Source organism: Zalophus californianus, chromosome 15 (genome assembly GCF_009762305.2).
Source record: "Zalophus californianus isolate mZalCal1 chromosome 15, mZalCal1.pri.v2, whole genome shotgun sequence".
In the NCBI taxonomy this organism is placed as follows: Eukaryota; Metazoa; Chordata; class Mammalia; order Carnivora; family Otariidae; genus Zalophus; species Zalophus californianus.
This window is the reverse complement of record NC_045609.1, coordinates 45,197,790-45,209,654: the sequence shown is the minus strand read 5'-3', so window position 1 is coordinate 45,209,654 and position 11,865 is coordinate 45,197,790. Positions and strand designations below refer to the sequence as shown.

At 59.6% G+C, this 11,865-nt stretch overlaps 1 protein-coding gene across 4 annotated transcripts in view; it reads left to right on the top strand.

Moving 5' to 3' along the window:
• Nucleotides 1-6,068: 6,068 nt before the first annotated feature.
• Nucleotides 6,069-11,865, top strand: part of GRID1 (glutamate ionotropic receptor delta type subunit 1) — a 717,476-nt gene continuing 711,679 nt past the window's right edge. For 3 of the 4 annotated variants that reach the window (XM_027597138.2, XM_027597137.2, XM_027597141.2), the window contains exons 1-2: nucleotides 6,069-6,482; nucleotides 8,630-8,785. In XM_027597138.2, the coding sequence (XP_027452939.2) occupies nucleotides 6,404-6,482; nucleotides 8,630-8,785 (235 nt within the window). In that variant the 5' untranslated portion in view covers nucleotides 6,069-6,403. Of the gene's footprint in view, nucleotides 6,483-7,390; nucleotides 7,471-8,629; nucleotides 8,786-11,865 lie in introns of those variants that run through there. The other variant, XM_027597140.2, reaches the window with a different exon arrangement.

Below are 11,865 nucleotides of genomic sequence, written 5' to 3'. Positions count from 1 at the left end.
AGCAGGCCCAGGATGGTGGGAGCTGCTGGGCTGTACTTGGCTTAGGATGGGATGAAGTGGGATGGGGTGGGCCTCTCACATTCATTTAACAAAGTGGCTGGGGTCTCCACCATGTAGTTACCAGTCTGCAACCCCGTGTGTAGGTTGACACTTGGGTACCCCATCGCAGATGTGGAGAAGGCCCGGTTGGAGGTCTAGGGGGCCTCACCTCACCTGCGAACACCTGCAGCCCTATCCCTGCGGAGGACATGTGACTGGCACAGCCTGTCCTTTGCAGAGCCAGGGTTGGAGAGTCTCCCATGAGCTCCTGGTGGCCAGACAAGGGTCTCAATCACCCCTCTGTCTTGACTCTCCATTGCAGATTAGTGCCTTCTGGCTTCCCCAGGATGCTCACCGAAGACACAATGGTTGACACATTTCTGGCCATGGAGCCGCCCCAGGGTGCTGCTCTGTAGAGGTGTGTCTGGGAACCAGTGAGTCTGGTCTCAGTATCTCGAACCAGGACCACTCTGACATTCCACCAACTCCTTTATGTCCTCTCCCCTCTGCATTCCTTATGTGCTTCTCCCTCCACTCTTTCCCTCTTGTTGTTCACTCTGCTTGAAATGTGTACCTTTTCTGTAACTCAGCTCACGGTCTCTAGCTCCACCTGCATGGAGCCCACTGCAGCAGACGGCAGGGGCGGGAGGAGACCTGGGTGGTGGCGGGAGGGACAAGGGGCATCTGTGGAGCTCCATGTTCTGGATCTGGAGCCCTGGACAGTGGCTGATGAAGGGATGGAACCCTGAGTTTGGCTCTGGGGACGGACAGACAGGCCAGGGTGCCATTCCCTGCTGCTTGGTCCTACCTGGGGAATTGGGAGTTCTCACAAATGTAAAAAAGCCTGGGCTTGGGGGCTGGGGAAAGAAGGGAAAAGTCTCCGCAGGCCTTGTAGCTGGGAAGCAGGGACTCCAACAAGCAACATAGCAGGGGCTTTGGTGCTCAGGGAGAGAGTCCTCGGGGTGCTGGTTTTCACACCTTAGACTCTCAGCTGCAGAACACTTTCCTTACATGAAATGGACCCAGAGCACCCACATGCAAGATATAGGAAGTGGGGTGGGTTTAGAGCCCCAGAGGCCCTGAGCCTCCTCTGAAGAACCTCCTAGATCCAGGCTGGGGAATGCACACCTGGAGGGTCAGTGCTTTGGGGGAGGTTGGGGCTCAGGCTGCCCCAAGGTCTGGGACTGAGATGACAGGTCACAGGGATCCTTCCTGGGAGCCTGCCTTCCTTCCCTTTGCTCTCCCTTGGCAGGTGGTAATGCCCTTGTGCAAACTTCGCCCTGCCTCGTCTGATCTTCAGAGGGGCCTAAGGAAAGGACGGACCTTGCTGGCCTCCCAGGGGGCCAAGAGGAACCCTGGATGTCAGTCTGAGAGCCCCAGATGGGCCTGAGCTGGTGTTTGGTTCTGTCACCCGCCTTGCCTGGAGAGCCTGGGTCCAGGGACTAGACCTCTGTGGTCCAGCTTGTTTTTTTTGAAGGAAGCAACTTTTCACACAGGCAACTGTTTGGACTACCTTGGTTTTAAGCAGACTGAGCACACTGACCTGGGTGCTGGTTTCCTGACTGGGAAAAAATAATGGGGATAAAGAGGGGTCCTTATCCTGCAAAAATAAGGTGCTCTATCCGGGTAGGACACACTACATATGGTTTTCTTCCTCCTCACAGGGCAGGGCTCTAGCAAGCAAAGCCCTCCCCTACCGCAGCTGCCAGCCACGGGTGCCTGCACTGTGCCATCGGCAGTGGGGTGGCGAGGGTACCTTGAAAAGGTGCAGCAGCTGAGTGTGGTGGGGGGTGGGGGCACACCAGTGGGTCCTGCCCTGGCAGCGCCACTCCCCCACCCTCAACCTCAGGAAAACCAAAGACCAAATGCATAGAAGGCTCAGATAACAGAATGAGCTAGGCAAAAGATTGTTGGCTTGGGAAATTGAAAGCAAAAACCCATGAGGATACCCAAGAGTAAAAATAAAATTAAAAATACGGTAATATAAAAGGAGATCAAATAAAATAAATACAAGCTGAGAAACAGTGAAAGTGAGACGAGAGAGGTTGGCAAGAAGGGTCGAGGAAGACAAAGGAGAGATGGACAACTGACATACAAGGGGGGTGCCAAAGGTGCTATGGATGGAAAGGGGCACAAATAAACAATAAATACAGTTTTTTTTTTTTTTTTAAAGAAAAACCCAGTGGGTTAAGAGGGGCCAGGGTGAGGTTTTCTGAGTTCAGAATCCTGGCAGAGGGTGGGTTTCCTGGAGCCCACGGGTAGGGCCCAGCCTGGAACTCAGGCTGTAGGGCTCCAAGCCTGGCCCTTCTAAGATGCTGGCTGACCCCACCCCGGGGAGATCAGCTCAGGACTTGGGTTGGCCTCCTCCTAGTGTACTTGGGAGACCTTGTCTTTTGTGCCAAAGCCTGCAGAGAATGGACGGGTCTTGGTCTTTCTTGCCAGCAATAAGTTTCACGTCGGGCCTAGGCTGAACTGTCTTAGAAACCCCAGGTGGGCTCTATGCTGGATGGACAGAGAGTGGAAGGCAGTTTTTCAGGGTCCAGTATCATGTCTCATCTGGGGGCTCTCTAGGAGGAAACACGAGTGGGGAGGGCACCTCGGTGGGGGTTAGGCAGCCGTGGATCTACATCGAGCAGGCAGCTTCTCAGGGACTGTGCCAGGGGAAAGGCACCTGGGGGTGTAAGGATGCCAGCCAGCCCTTCATCTGTACAGTTATTAGCTGGGGTAAGAAAGAAGATGTCTGAGAAGGGGGATGTCTGCATTTCTGGAATGACAAGGCTTTGAGTTACAGTGATCGTGGTTTCCTAGCGGACCACCATGGCCTCTCTGTCTTGACATTTTGTCTGTAGCTTCAGCAATAAGCTGCTGGCTTCTAGTAGCATTCCAGTTGAGATTCCTGATGGGGCAATTGATCTTTTTGCATCCTTCTTTATTTCCTTGTATGCAAAATGGGAATGCCACCTCATAGGGAAGATGTAGGGTGCCGGGCACAGTGCCCGGATGTGGTAAATGCTAAAGAAATGTAGTTAGAATCAGTATAATGGAAGATCTTTTTAGTAAGAGTAGTCACCTGTATTGGCTGAACTCTGTGCAAAAGGATTTTTTGACTCAGTTTTAATTTCTGTGAACACATCTTTGTGTAGTTAGGAGCAAACCAAGAAGACTGAGTCCTGGGTCAGCCAGCAACTGGCCTGGTGCCTTGGGTGTCACTCACTCCTTTCACTGAGCCTCAGTTTTCCCCTCTGTAAAACGGGTATGCATCACATGACCCAAGTTTGCCAATCTATCTTCTTCAGCCCAGTTATCACAGTATGGGTGAACTTGCTCATGAGGTTAAGTTGCTTCTCCAGGAGCCTGGTTTTGGGGAGGCAGCTTTTGCAGTCCCAGAGGTTATCAGGGCTTAAAGGGACTAGGCTGGCCGGGATCAATAAGTAATTAAGTATTTGATGAGCCTGATAAAGCCCCATAATAGCCAGTGTCCCTGGAACCTGGCAGTCCCAACCTCAGGTGGCAGAGAAGATTAAAAGTCTTGCCTAGAGGTGGGTGTGCACAGGGGCAAGTGATCTCTGGGCCTGCCTCCCAGCTCCAGGAGAAATGTGACCTGTGCGGAGTTCCCCATGTGGCCAGGCAAGTGTAACCCAGGCCATTCGAGTCTGGCACGGAAAGCTGGCTTGGTAGTGTAGAAGTATGAGCCCCAGAAGATGAGCATCTGTGGGAGGTAGAGGGGAAGGGAGGACCAAGGACAGGCAGGGAGATTGCCCCAGGCCAACAGCTTCCAGGGGATTCCAACTGGAGTCACAACCCCCAGGTCCCAAACCAGAGGAACCTCATCATCATCCAAACTAGAAACTGGTAGAAGTCTCTTCAAAACTGTGTGGGTTTTGAAGGGGGGGGTTCTTGAGGAGTTTCCCAGGGCAATCATGCTAGCTCTCCCTTAGCACAACATACATCAAGAAAACTTCTAAGTTAGAAGCATCACATACTTCACGAACACACTCCAGAGGCCCAAACAAGTGAGTTTGGTGATCCCTGACCTTATGACTCGTGACCTCAGATTTGAGCCTCTATTGGTGATCAACCCACTATCTTTCCAAGGTGGAGGCAGTCCCATCAGAACCAAATTGTTACATAATAAAATACATCTTTTGTTTCTCTTCTTTCTATAACTTTTTGGCCAATGAATGGTGGAATTTTGAGAGAATGAGGATGGGGGAATGTTGGAGAGGCTGGGGGGGGGGCAGATTTTATAACTCAAGGCCCTAAAGACAAGTTTTCTTGAGGACATGCATTTGTGTGGGCACCACACCCAGCCCCCAAGCCCAGCCTCCTGCCCGCTTGGTCATTCCTCTCTTCTCGCCCAGGGGCCCCTCCTCTTGGAAGCCACCTTGCCTGCTCATGTGGTTTCCTGCTCTTTCTCTAACCCAGCTTCTCCTCTCCACCAGGCTGCCCCCACCCAGCTGAGTCAGCCCCATCAGCCACTGCAAGGGTTGCCTCATTGCTCTCCAAGCTTGTACTTGGCCCTCTCTGCACAGCCACCTCCCCCACCTTTCCAAAGTAACATTTGTCAATGACTCCTCCGTGGTTGGCTGCTTGAGAGAGACACACGCATGCACACACACACTAAATTCTTTATCTTCCTGCCTTGGCTGGATAACCAACAGTAAATGCCTGGAGGCCTCTCTTTCTTCTCCCTTGGTAACCCCCACTAAGCTTTTAGAACTGTCACCTCCTCCAGGAAGCCATCCCTGGCTCTTCCTCCCATGCTTGGCCACGCGCATACATGGCTCATTCAGGGTCCTCGCCACATCTTCTAATGATCTGTTTAGGTGTCCACCTCTCCCACTGCGCAGGGAGTTCCAGGCAAGGTCTGTTGCTAAGCCTCTCCAAGTCTCTCACGACCGGAGCCGGGAACCGCAGGAGCCTTCGCGCTGGCTGACTACCGGGCCGAGGGGCGCTCCCGGGCTTTCTAGAGAGGCCCCTTGCACGAGGCTCTGCCAGGCGCGCCCAGACCGAGCTTCCGCGGAATCGGGGTCCGGGAAGGCTCAGTTGTCTCCCGGAAATCTTGAGTGTGCCACGTGGAGCCCAGCCCGTCTGGGACTTGGGGGTGCGGGAGCTGCGCGTCCGGCTTGCCACCTCCTCCCAGGCTTGTGCCCAGCCTGGTTAACGCTGCATCTGGTGGTGGCCGGCCGGAGGCATTCGCCAGGCGGCGGAGAGAGCTCGGTTCGGCGCTGAGCGCCAGGAGCGGGCTCTCCGCCCGGGCTCGCGCGTGAAGGCTCCGTGCAGAGTGGGAGTCTGAGTACGCCGGCCGCTTGGAAGGCTCCTCACGTCCAGGCGCCGCGGTCACGGCTGCGCCGGTTTCCGGCCATGAATTAGACTTCAGAGTCCGAGCCTCCTGCCTGACTCCAGGCTGAGCGCTGGGCCCGCGGGGCGGGGGATGGGCGCCTGCCGAGGTCCGCACGGCTAGCTAGGGTTCGAGCCGCGGCCCAGGCTCTGCTCCGCGACGCTTGGCCGCGTCCGGTCCCCTTTGGCTCCCCTTGCATCCCGGTGCCTGGCTCAGCGCCCCGCCCCGCCTCTCTCTCGGCTACCCCCGGTGCGGCTCCGCTAGGGGCTCTCTGCCCGAGGCGGGGGGCATGGCCCGAGACACTCGGCTGCTGAGGTCGGCGGGCGCTCCGGGATCCCCCGAGGGCTGTCGGTGGCCGACCCTTCTCCATCCTCCCGCCCCCGGAGAACGGTGGGCACAAGACCCAGTCTGCGCGCCGCAGACTCGGCTGGTCCCCGCTGCCGTGCCGGCCCCCGAGTGTCCCCCGGACCCAGAGCGCGGAGCACCGGGCGCCCCCTCCGAGCCGCGAGCGGGCGAGCGCCGCGCGGCGAGGCTGAGGCTCCGCAGTCACGTGGCCGAGAGGAGGGCGGAGGGGAGGGAGGCGGGCAGGGAGGGGAGGGGGAGCGGAGCCGAGGGGGAGGGGGAGGGGAGGGGGCGTCCTCCGCAGTTCGCTCCTCGCCGGGGCTCAGACACACAGCGAGCCCCGAGCCGCCGCGCCGGCCGGGCCGCCGCCGCCACCGCCTCTGCCGCCTCCGAAACCGCCCGAGCCGCGGGAAGAGCCGCCCCCGCCTCACCGGCCTCGGCTCGGGCTGCCAGCGCCGCCGCAGCCGCCACCGGAGCCGGAGCGGGAGCCCGACCGCGCTGGGCTGGGCTGGGCTGGGGCGGGCGCAGGGCGCAGGGGCGGGCGCGCGGGAGAAGACGCACGGGCGGGCTCGGCTCTCCCGGGGAGCGGCCCGGGACTGCACCCGGACCGGCGCCTCCCCGCTCCGAGCTGCCCTCGGCCTCGCCCCGGGCCCGGGCGGATGAGCCGCGCGCCCGGGGGACATGGAAGCGCTGACGCTGTGGCTTCTCCCCTGGATATGCCAGTGCGTGTCGGTGCGGGCCGACTCCATCATCCACATCGGTGAGCGCGGCGGGCGGTCGGGCCGAGGCTGGGCGGGGGGCCCCAGCGGCGTAGGGGGTGCGCGGCGTCCAAACTTGGCGGTTCCCCGGGCCGAGGGGCTCGGCGGGCGGTGCTCCCCCGAAGGGCCGCGCCGCGCCGCCCCGCGGAGGAGCTGTGCATGGGCCGCGCCGCGCTCCCGCGGGCTCTTCGCCGCTCCCCGGGGCTCCAATCCCTGCGGCCTCTGCCGACACTTAGGGCCGCGGCTGCGGGGAACCCGGGGCTGCACGCGCGTCCAGACCCGCGCCCCTGGCTGGGCCGTCGGCGTGCTCGGAGCAGCGGGGGTAGGGGGCGGACACGGCCCTGGGTCTCGCCAAGTTGGCAGGGCAGGATCAAAGAGGCCCGACCGGAACCGTGTGTGAATGTGGGTGGGTGGGTGTTGTCAGCGTGTATCACTGTGTGTGCGCCTGGCACCGTGTTGGTGTCACTGCGAGAGGGCGTTGGGATGTGTGGGTCCATCTGAGCCTGTGTTGGTGCGTGCACGATTGTCAGCCTGTTAGAGTGGACACAGTGTCTGCCTGTTTCCCCGGTGTGTGTCTGTGTATCTTTCGGTATATGTGTGGGTGTTTGTGTATCTGGTTGTGGCGACTGCAGCCCAATCCTGGACAGTCCCAGAGTTTCCCGTGGTCCAAGTCTTGGGGGCTGGCAGACGGTCCAGGTGGTGGGAGCCGGGGGAAGGAGCGTGGGCGGCGGGGGGTGGGGAGGTGTGTGCGCGCTGAGCGGGAAGAGATGGATGGAGGGAGAGAAGCAGGAGAGAAGACGAGATAGAGGAGAGGAGGAGGGGGCGCGCGGAGGGGGTGTGTGTGGGAGTTGGTGGCAACAGGGGAGGAATCCCAGGAAGTTGGGCCAGGTTGGGGGGCCCGAGAGCGGTTGCTGTGGGGGAGCCCCTCTGCAGTCGCCTTTCCGGAAGTTGGGAAAGACCGGCGAGCACAGAGAAACTGGGGGTTGGGAGGTGTGAGAAGGCAGGGATGATGGGACAGTCGGGGCGGGGGTTTGGGGGTGGGGAGGGGTGGTGAGGGACTAGGCCTGGGCTTGGTGAGCTGCAACGCCCCCCGCAGGGGCCCGGCGCCAAACCTGCTTCCCACTCGGGGGGGAGGGGGGCTCGGGGCTCGCGGTCAGCATTGCGGCTCTGGGCGTAACGTGGAACCGGGGCCTCCCTTCTCCGGCCCAGTCCCGAGCTCGGGGATCATCGGGCCCATCCCTGGGACCGTGGGGACCCTCGGGGCCTGGCGAGGGTGGGGGAAGACTCCTGAGTTGCCCAGGCTGCGGGGCCAGGCTCTGGCGAATCGGATCGATCTCCGCTGGAAGCGCAGAGTCGGCCAAGGCAGTGCTAAGGGCGTAAAGGGCCAGCCGGAGGCTGCCCTGGAGATAGATGTTCGTGGTTCTAGAAGGCCCTTTCAAGAGCGGTATCTTATGAGCTCCTCAACCCTGCTGGGTCTGAAGGCAAGGGGTCTAGGTTACAGTTCCCTTTTCTCCCACATACACCGCAAGAAGAAGAAGCGGGATGGGATGGAGAGCAGGAGGTGGTGCTCAGGGAGCCAGGCTGGGACTGACCTGCTGGTCTTCCAAAGCCCCTGTGTAAAGAAGCCCCCAGGTGCCGCACACTCACTGGCGACCTGCTTGCTCAGCTTCTCTCAAAGGGGGAATCTCAGGGCAGAAGGAAGTCATCATTCCATCTTGGGATATGGGACCAGGGACATTGCCCTGCAGGGGAACTTTTCTGGCTCCTGCGATGGGATTCACGGGGCCTTATCAGGGCATTTGGGTGCTGCCTGAGGCCGCCCCAGCTTGGCTTAGTCCATTGTGTGGGGTATGGCCCGAGACATGAGGTGGCTTGGTTGCAAGACACGTGTGTGACCTGGTGGCAGCATGTGCATGTGTAACTCATGTCAACTGTGTGCACATGGCGCTGTGTGTGGGGGACACATTCCTGTTCCGGTTGATCGAAGAAAGGCTTAATCTATCCTGTCAAGCTGAAACCCCAGTCTGAAACTCCCATCAGACAACCAGCTAAGCTGCCAGCACCATGACCTGAGGGCCAAGACGAGGGTGGGGGTTGGGTGGGGAGGGAGAGCTCTTTTGGCCAGGTCTTGACCGTTCCTCTCCTCCAGGTGCCATCTTTGAGGAGAACGCGGCCAAGGACGACAGGGTGTTCCAGCTGGCCGTATCCGACCTGAGCCTCAACGATGACATCCTGCAGAGCGAGAAGATCACCTACTCCATCAAGGTCATCGAGGCCAACAACCCGTTCCAGGCGGTGCAGGAAGGTGAGCGGCTGCGGCGCCCAGGGCTAACAGGGCCGCGGCCTGCCAGGAGGCGTGGAGACCCACGGGGTTGCGACGGGCTCGGCCGCCCGGAGCCCCCTGTGCGCCTGGGCAGCCGCGGTGACACGCACGGTGCGCGCGTCCTCCCCGACCACCCCCCCCCCCCCCCGCCCCCTGAGCGGTGGCGCCGGTAGTGCTCTGCGCGGGGGAGCTGGAGCGGTGAGCTTGTGAGCGCGGCGAGCTGGGCTCCTTGCCGGGCGTGTCGCGGGCTTGAGCGGTTCTCTTCCGGCTCGGTGGGTGCGTCTGTGCGCCCCGCGCTGCCCGCGCAGGCGTGTGTGGCTCAGGGCCGTCTTTGTTTCTTGGGTGTTTGCGGGTGGGCGTGTCTGCGTGCCGGGTACCTGCGTGGGTGCACCGCCCCTGACCTCCAGGGGCCGGGGTCTTCCTCGTCCCCAAGCGACGAGCGCCTGGCGCGCGAGCCCGCGGTCTCGCCTCTCCGCAGCACAACCCAATACGCGCCGCATTTCGCGCCCCGCGGCCACTCAGTGCCTCGGCCCCGCGTGTCTCTGCCGTGCTCCTCCTCCCGGCTTGGAGGAGCCGGTTTCTTTCTCGCTGTCCCTGCCGCGGGCGGAGGCGCTGTCGCCTGGGCCAGAGGTGGGCGCTGTTTGACCAGGAAAGGAGAGAAGTTGGGCTGGGCTGGCTTCGGGGAATCCTGGTCCGAGCCTGTGAGGCCAGCAGCCTCTGCCTCGGGTCGGACCCGCCGACGGGGGCAACAGGTGCTCGGCGTGGGCGTTCGCCACAGCGGCAGCCTCTGTTTTCCCCTTGTCTCTCTTTGCCTTCCCTGTCACCTGGCTCAAGGCTGGGTTCTGGAACCTGAGTTCCTCCCGCATACTTCCAGCCACCTTCCTGGTTAGGGCCCAAGGCTCTTTCCACACTCCTGGCATCTGCCTAGCCCAGGTACCTTTTCCTCTCCTCTGCCTTGCTCCCCATATCCGTGGCTTGACTCAGAGGCCCTTGCCTGGAGCGTGAGGCTAGGAGGCACAGCTGGTGGCAGGGGATGCAGGGATTCCTCCCAGGAGGGACTGACAGGACAGTGGGTATAGGGAGGAAGTGGGCTGGCTCAGGGTTCCAGGCCAGCTCCCCCATCCCCCACCCCCACCCCCATTGCCCCAGTCGCTGAGCCCAGAGTCCTTCTACTGCCTTTGGGTTATATGCTGAATGCTGGGCTCTTGGGGACCCATGAGGGTAGGGTGATTCAGTGAAGTCTCTGATCTGTGTCCAGAAGATCAGCGTTCTTCCTGGGGAGAACTTTGTGCTAGAAGAAGGTCTTTGGCAGTCTTCTATTCTTGGGTGCTGCAGAGGAGGGGAAGCCCCAGCTGTGAGCCCTGAAGGCCCAAGGTTGCCTTGGGGTGGGTGTACAGACCTAGAGTTCTGGGTGTGCTTTTGGAGTAGCTGCGAGTGGGGTGAGGCTGCCGTTGCCTCTCATGGGGACTGCTGCTTCTAGCCTGGGCAGATGTCCGTTGTCCCATGTCCATTGAGGTATGGGGAATCCCTGTCCTTTGGTGTCTGAGTAGCCTACCAGCAGTCCCTGCCCCCACATGGCCCACCCCTGAACTGCTTTTCTTTGTGCCGGCCTTACACCTCCTTGCAAGTGCTTGGTGCGGGCTCCAGCCACGGAGAGGGGGGCCTTAGGGAGGAATGATCCTACCTGGGGTGGGAATCGGGGGTGACACAGACTGACCCAATTACATGTCACAATTTTGACAGTGCTTCCTGTTCTGTTGACACTGTTTCCATACATTTGTCTCTGTGGACAGTTATTCTTTGTGCTTGGGAGTTGAGGACACAGGCGGACACGTGCGTTTCTTGTGCTCAGGGGCTCACAGCGTGCTGGGGACCCTGCCTGTGTTTTCCCCATGCCGTTTCAGCTCTTCCACATCCCCTGTTGACATACCGTGTGTCCTTTGGCTTCCCCTCTGCCCTGTGGAGTATTCCATGCTCATTCATTTTGCTCCTGAAGATGCCCAACCTCCTGAAGATGCCTCTCCCATCAGCAGGTCCCTAGGGAGTGAAGATAATGCTCTTGCCCAGGGTTACAGTCTCAGGCAGGTAACACATGTTGGCCCACTGGGCAGCCAGACTCTGCAGGGCCTGGAGCGTGGGGTCCAGAGAGGTCATCCCTATTCAAAAGAGCAGCTGTTACACACCTTTAGACGATTTTGCCATTCGGGAATGAAAATCCTAGTGTTGTAGATGTGCTGATTTTTTTTTTTTGAGAGGAGCCCCCCCCCCCCCCATCTGGACTCTAATGTAAAATCTGATTTCTAACTGTTGTCAACTAATCAAGCAATTTAAACAACACGGTACAAGCCAAACGAAACACCTGTGGGCCATTCAGTCTTCAGGCCCCAGTGTACCTTTGTGCTGGAGACACAGGGCTCTGTCTAGGGGCCTCTTCGGGTTGACATCTTGCTATTCTGGATCTCAATTTCTCTATTTTTATGATTGGAAAAATGTCTCAGGCTCCAGGGATGGCAGGATGACAGTCTCAGAGGGTGTGAGAGGGAGTGTGTGTACCCATCCAGAAGTAGGGAGTTGGATTGTGGTGACTGAGGGACATCTGATGCCATCCGGGAAGAAGGATACTGACCAGAGTGTGTGCTGGTTAAGGCTGGCACATGCTTTCAACTGATGAGCCACATGGGCAGAAATCCACATTGATATCCCGTGACCTTGCACAGCCCTTGGATGTCTACAAGGGACGGGAGCAGCCAGCCCCTCAGGGGCCTCATGGAGTGCGGAGCAGTGCTCAGAGGCTCCTTCTCCCTAGCCTGGGGCTCAGCTGGTCAGGCACTCAGCTCTCTGCATGTCCTTCCTTTTGTGCTCCGGGATGCTGTCCATCCTGTGGCATGGTCCTGCTTGGTGGATATCTTCTCTCTGTCCTGGGCCTGGACAGTCATTGCAGCTGGCCGTGGGTGGTAAGTTTGGGTGGGAAAGGAAAGGACTTCTTGGTAGAGACTGGACACGGATGGAGGGCAAAGGTGCACGGGGGTTCAGTCTCCATTGTGGACTGGATAAGCTCCCAG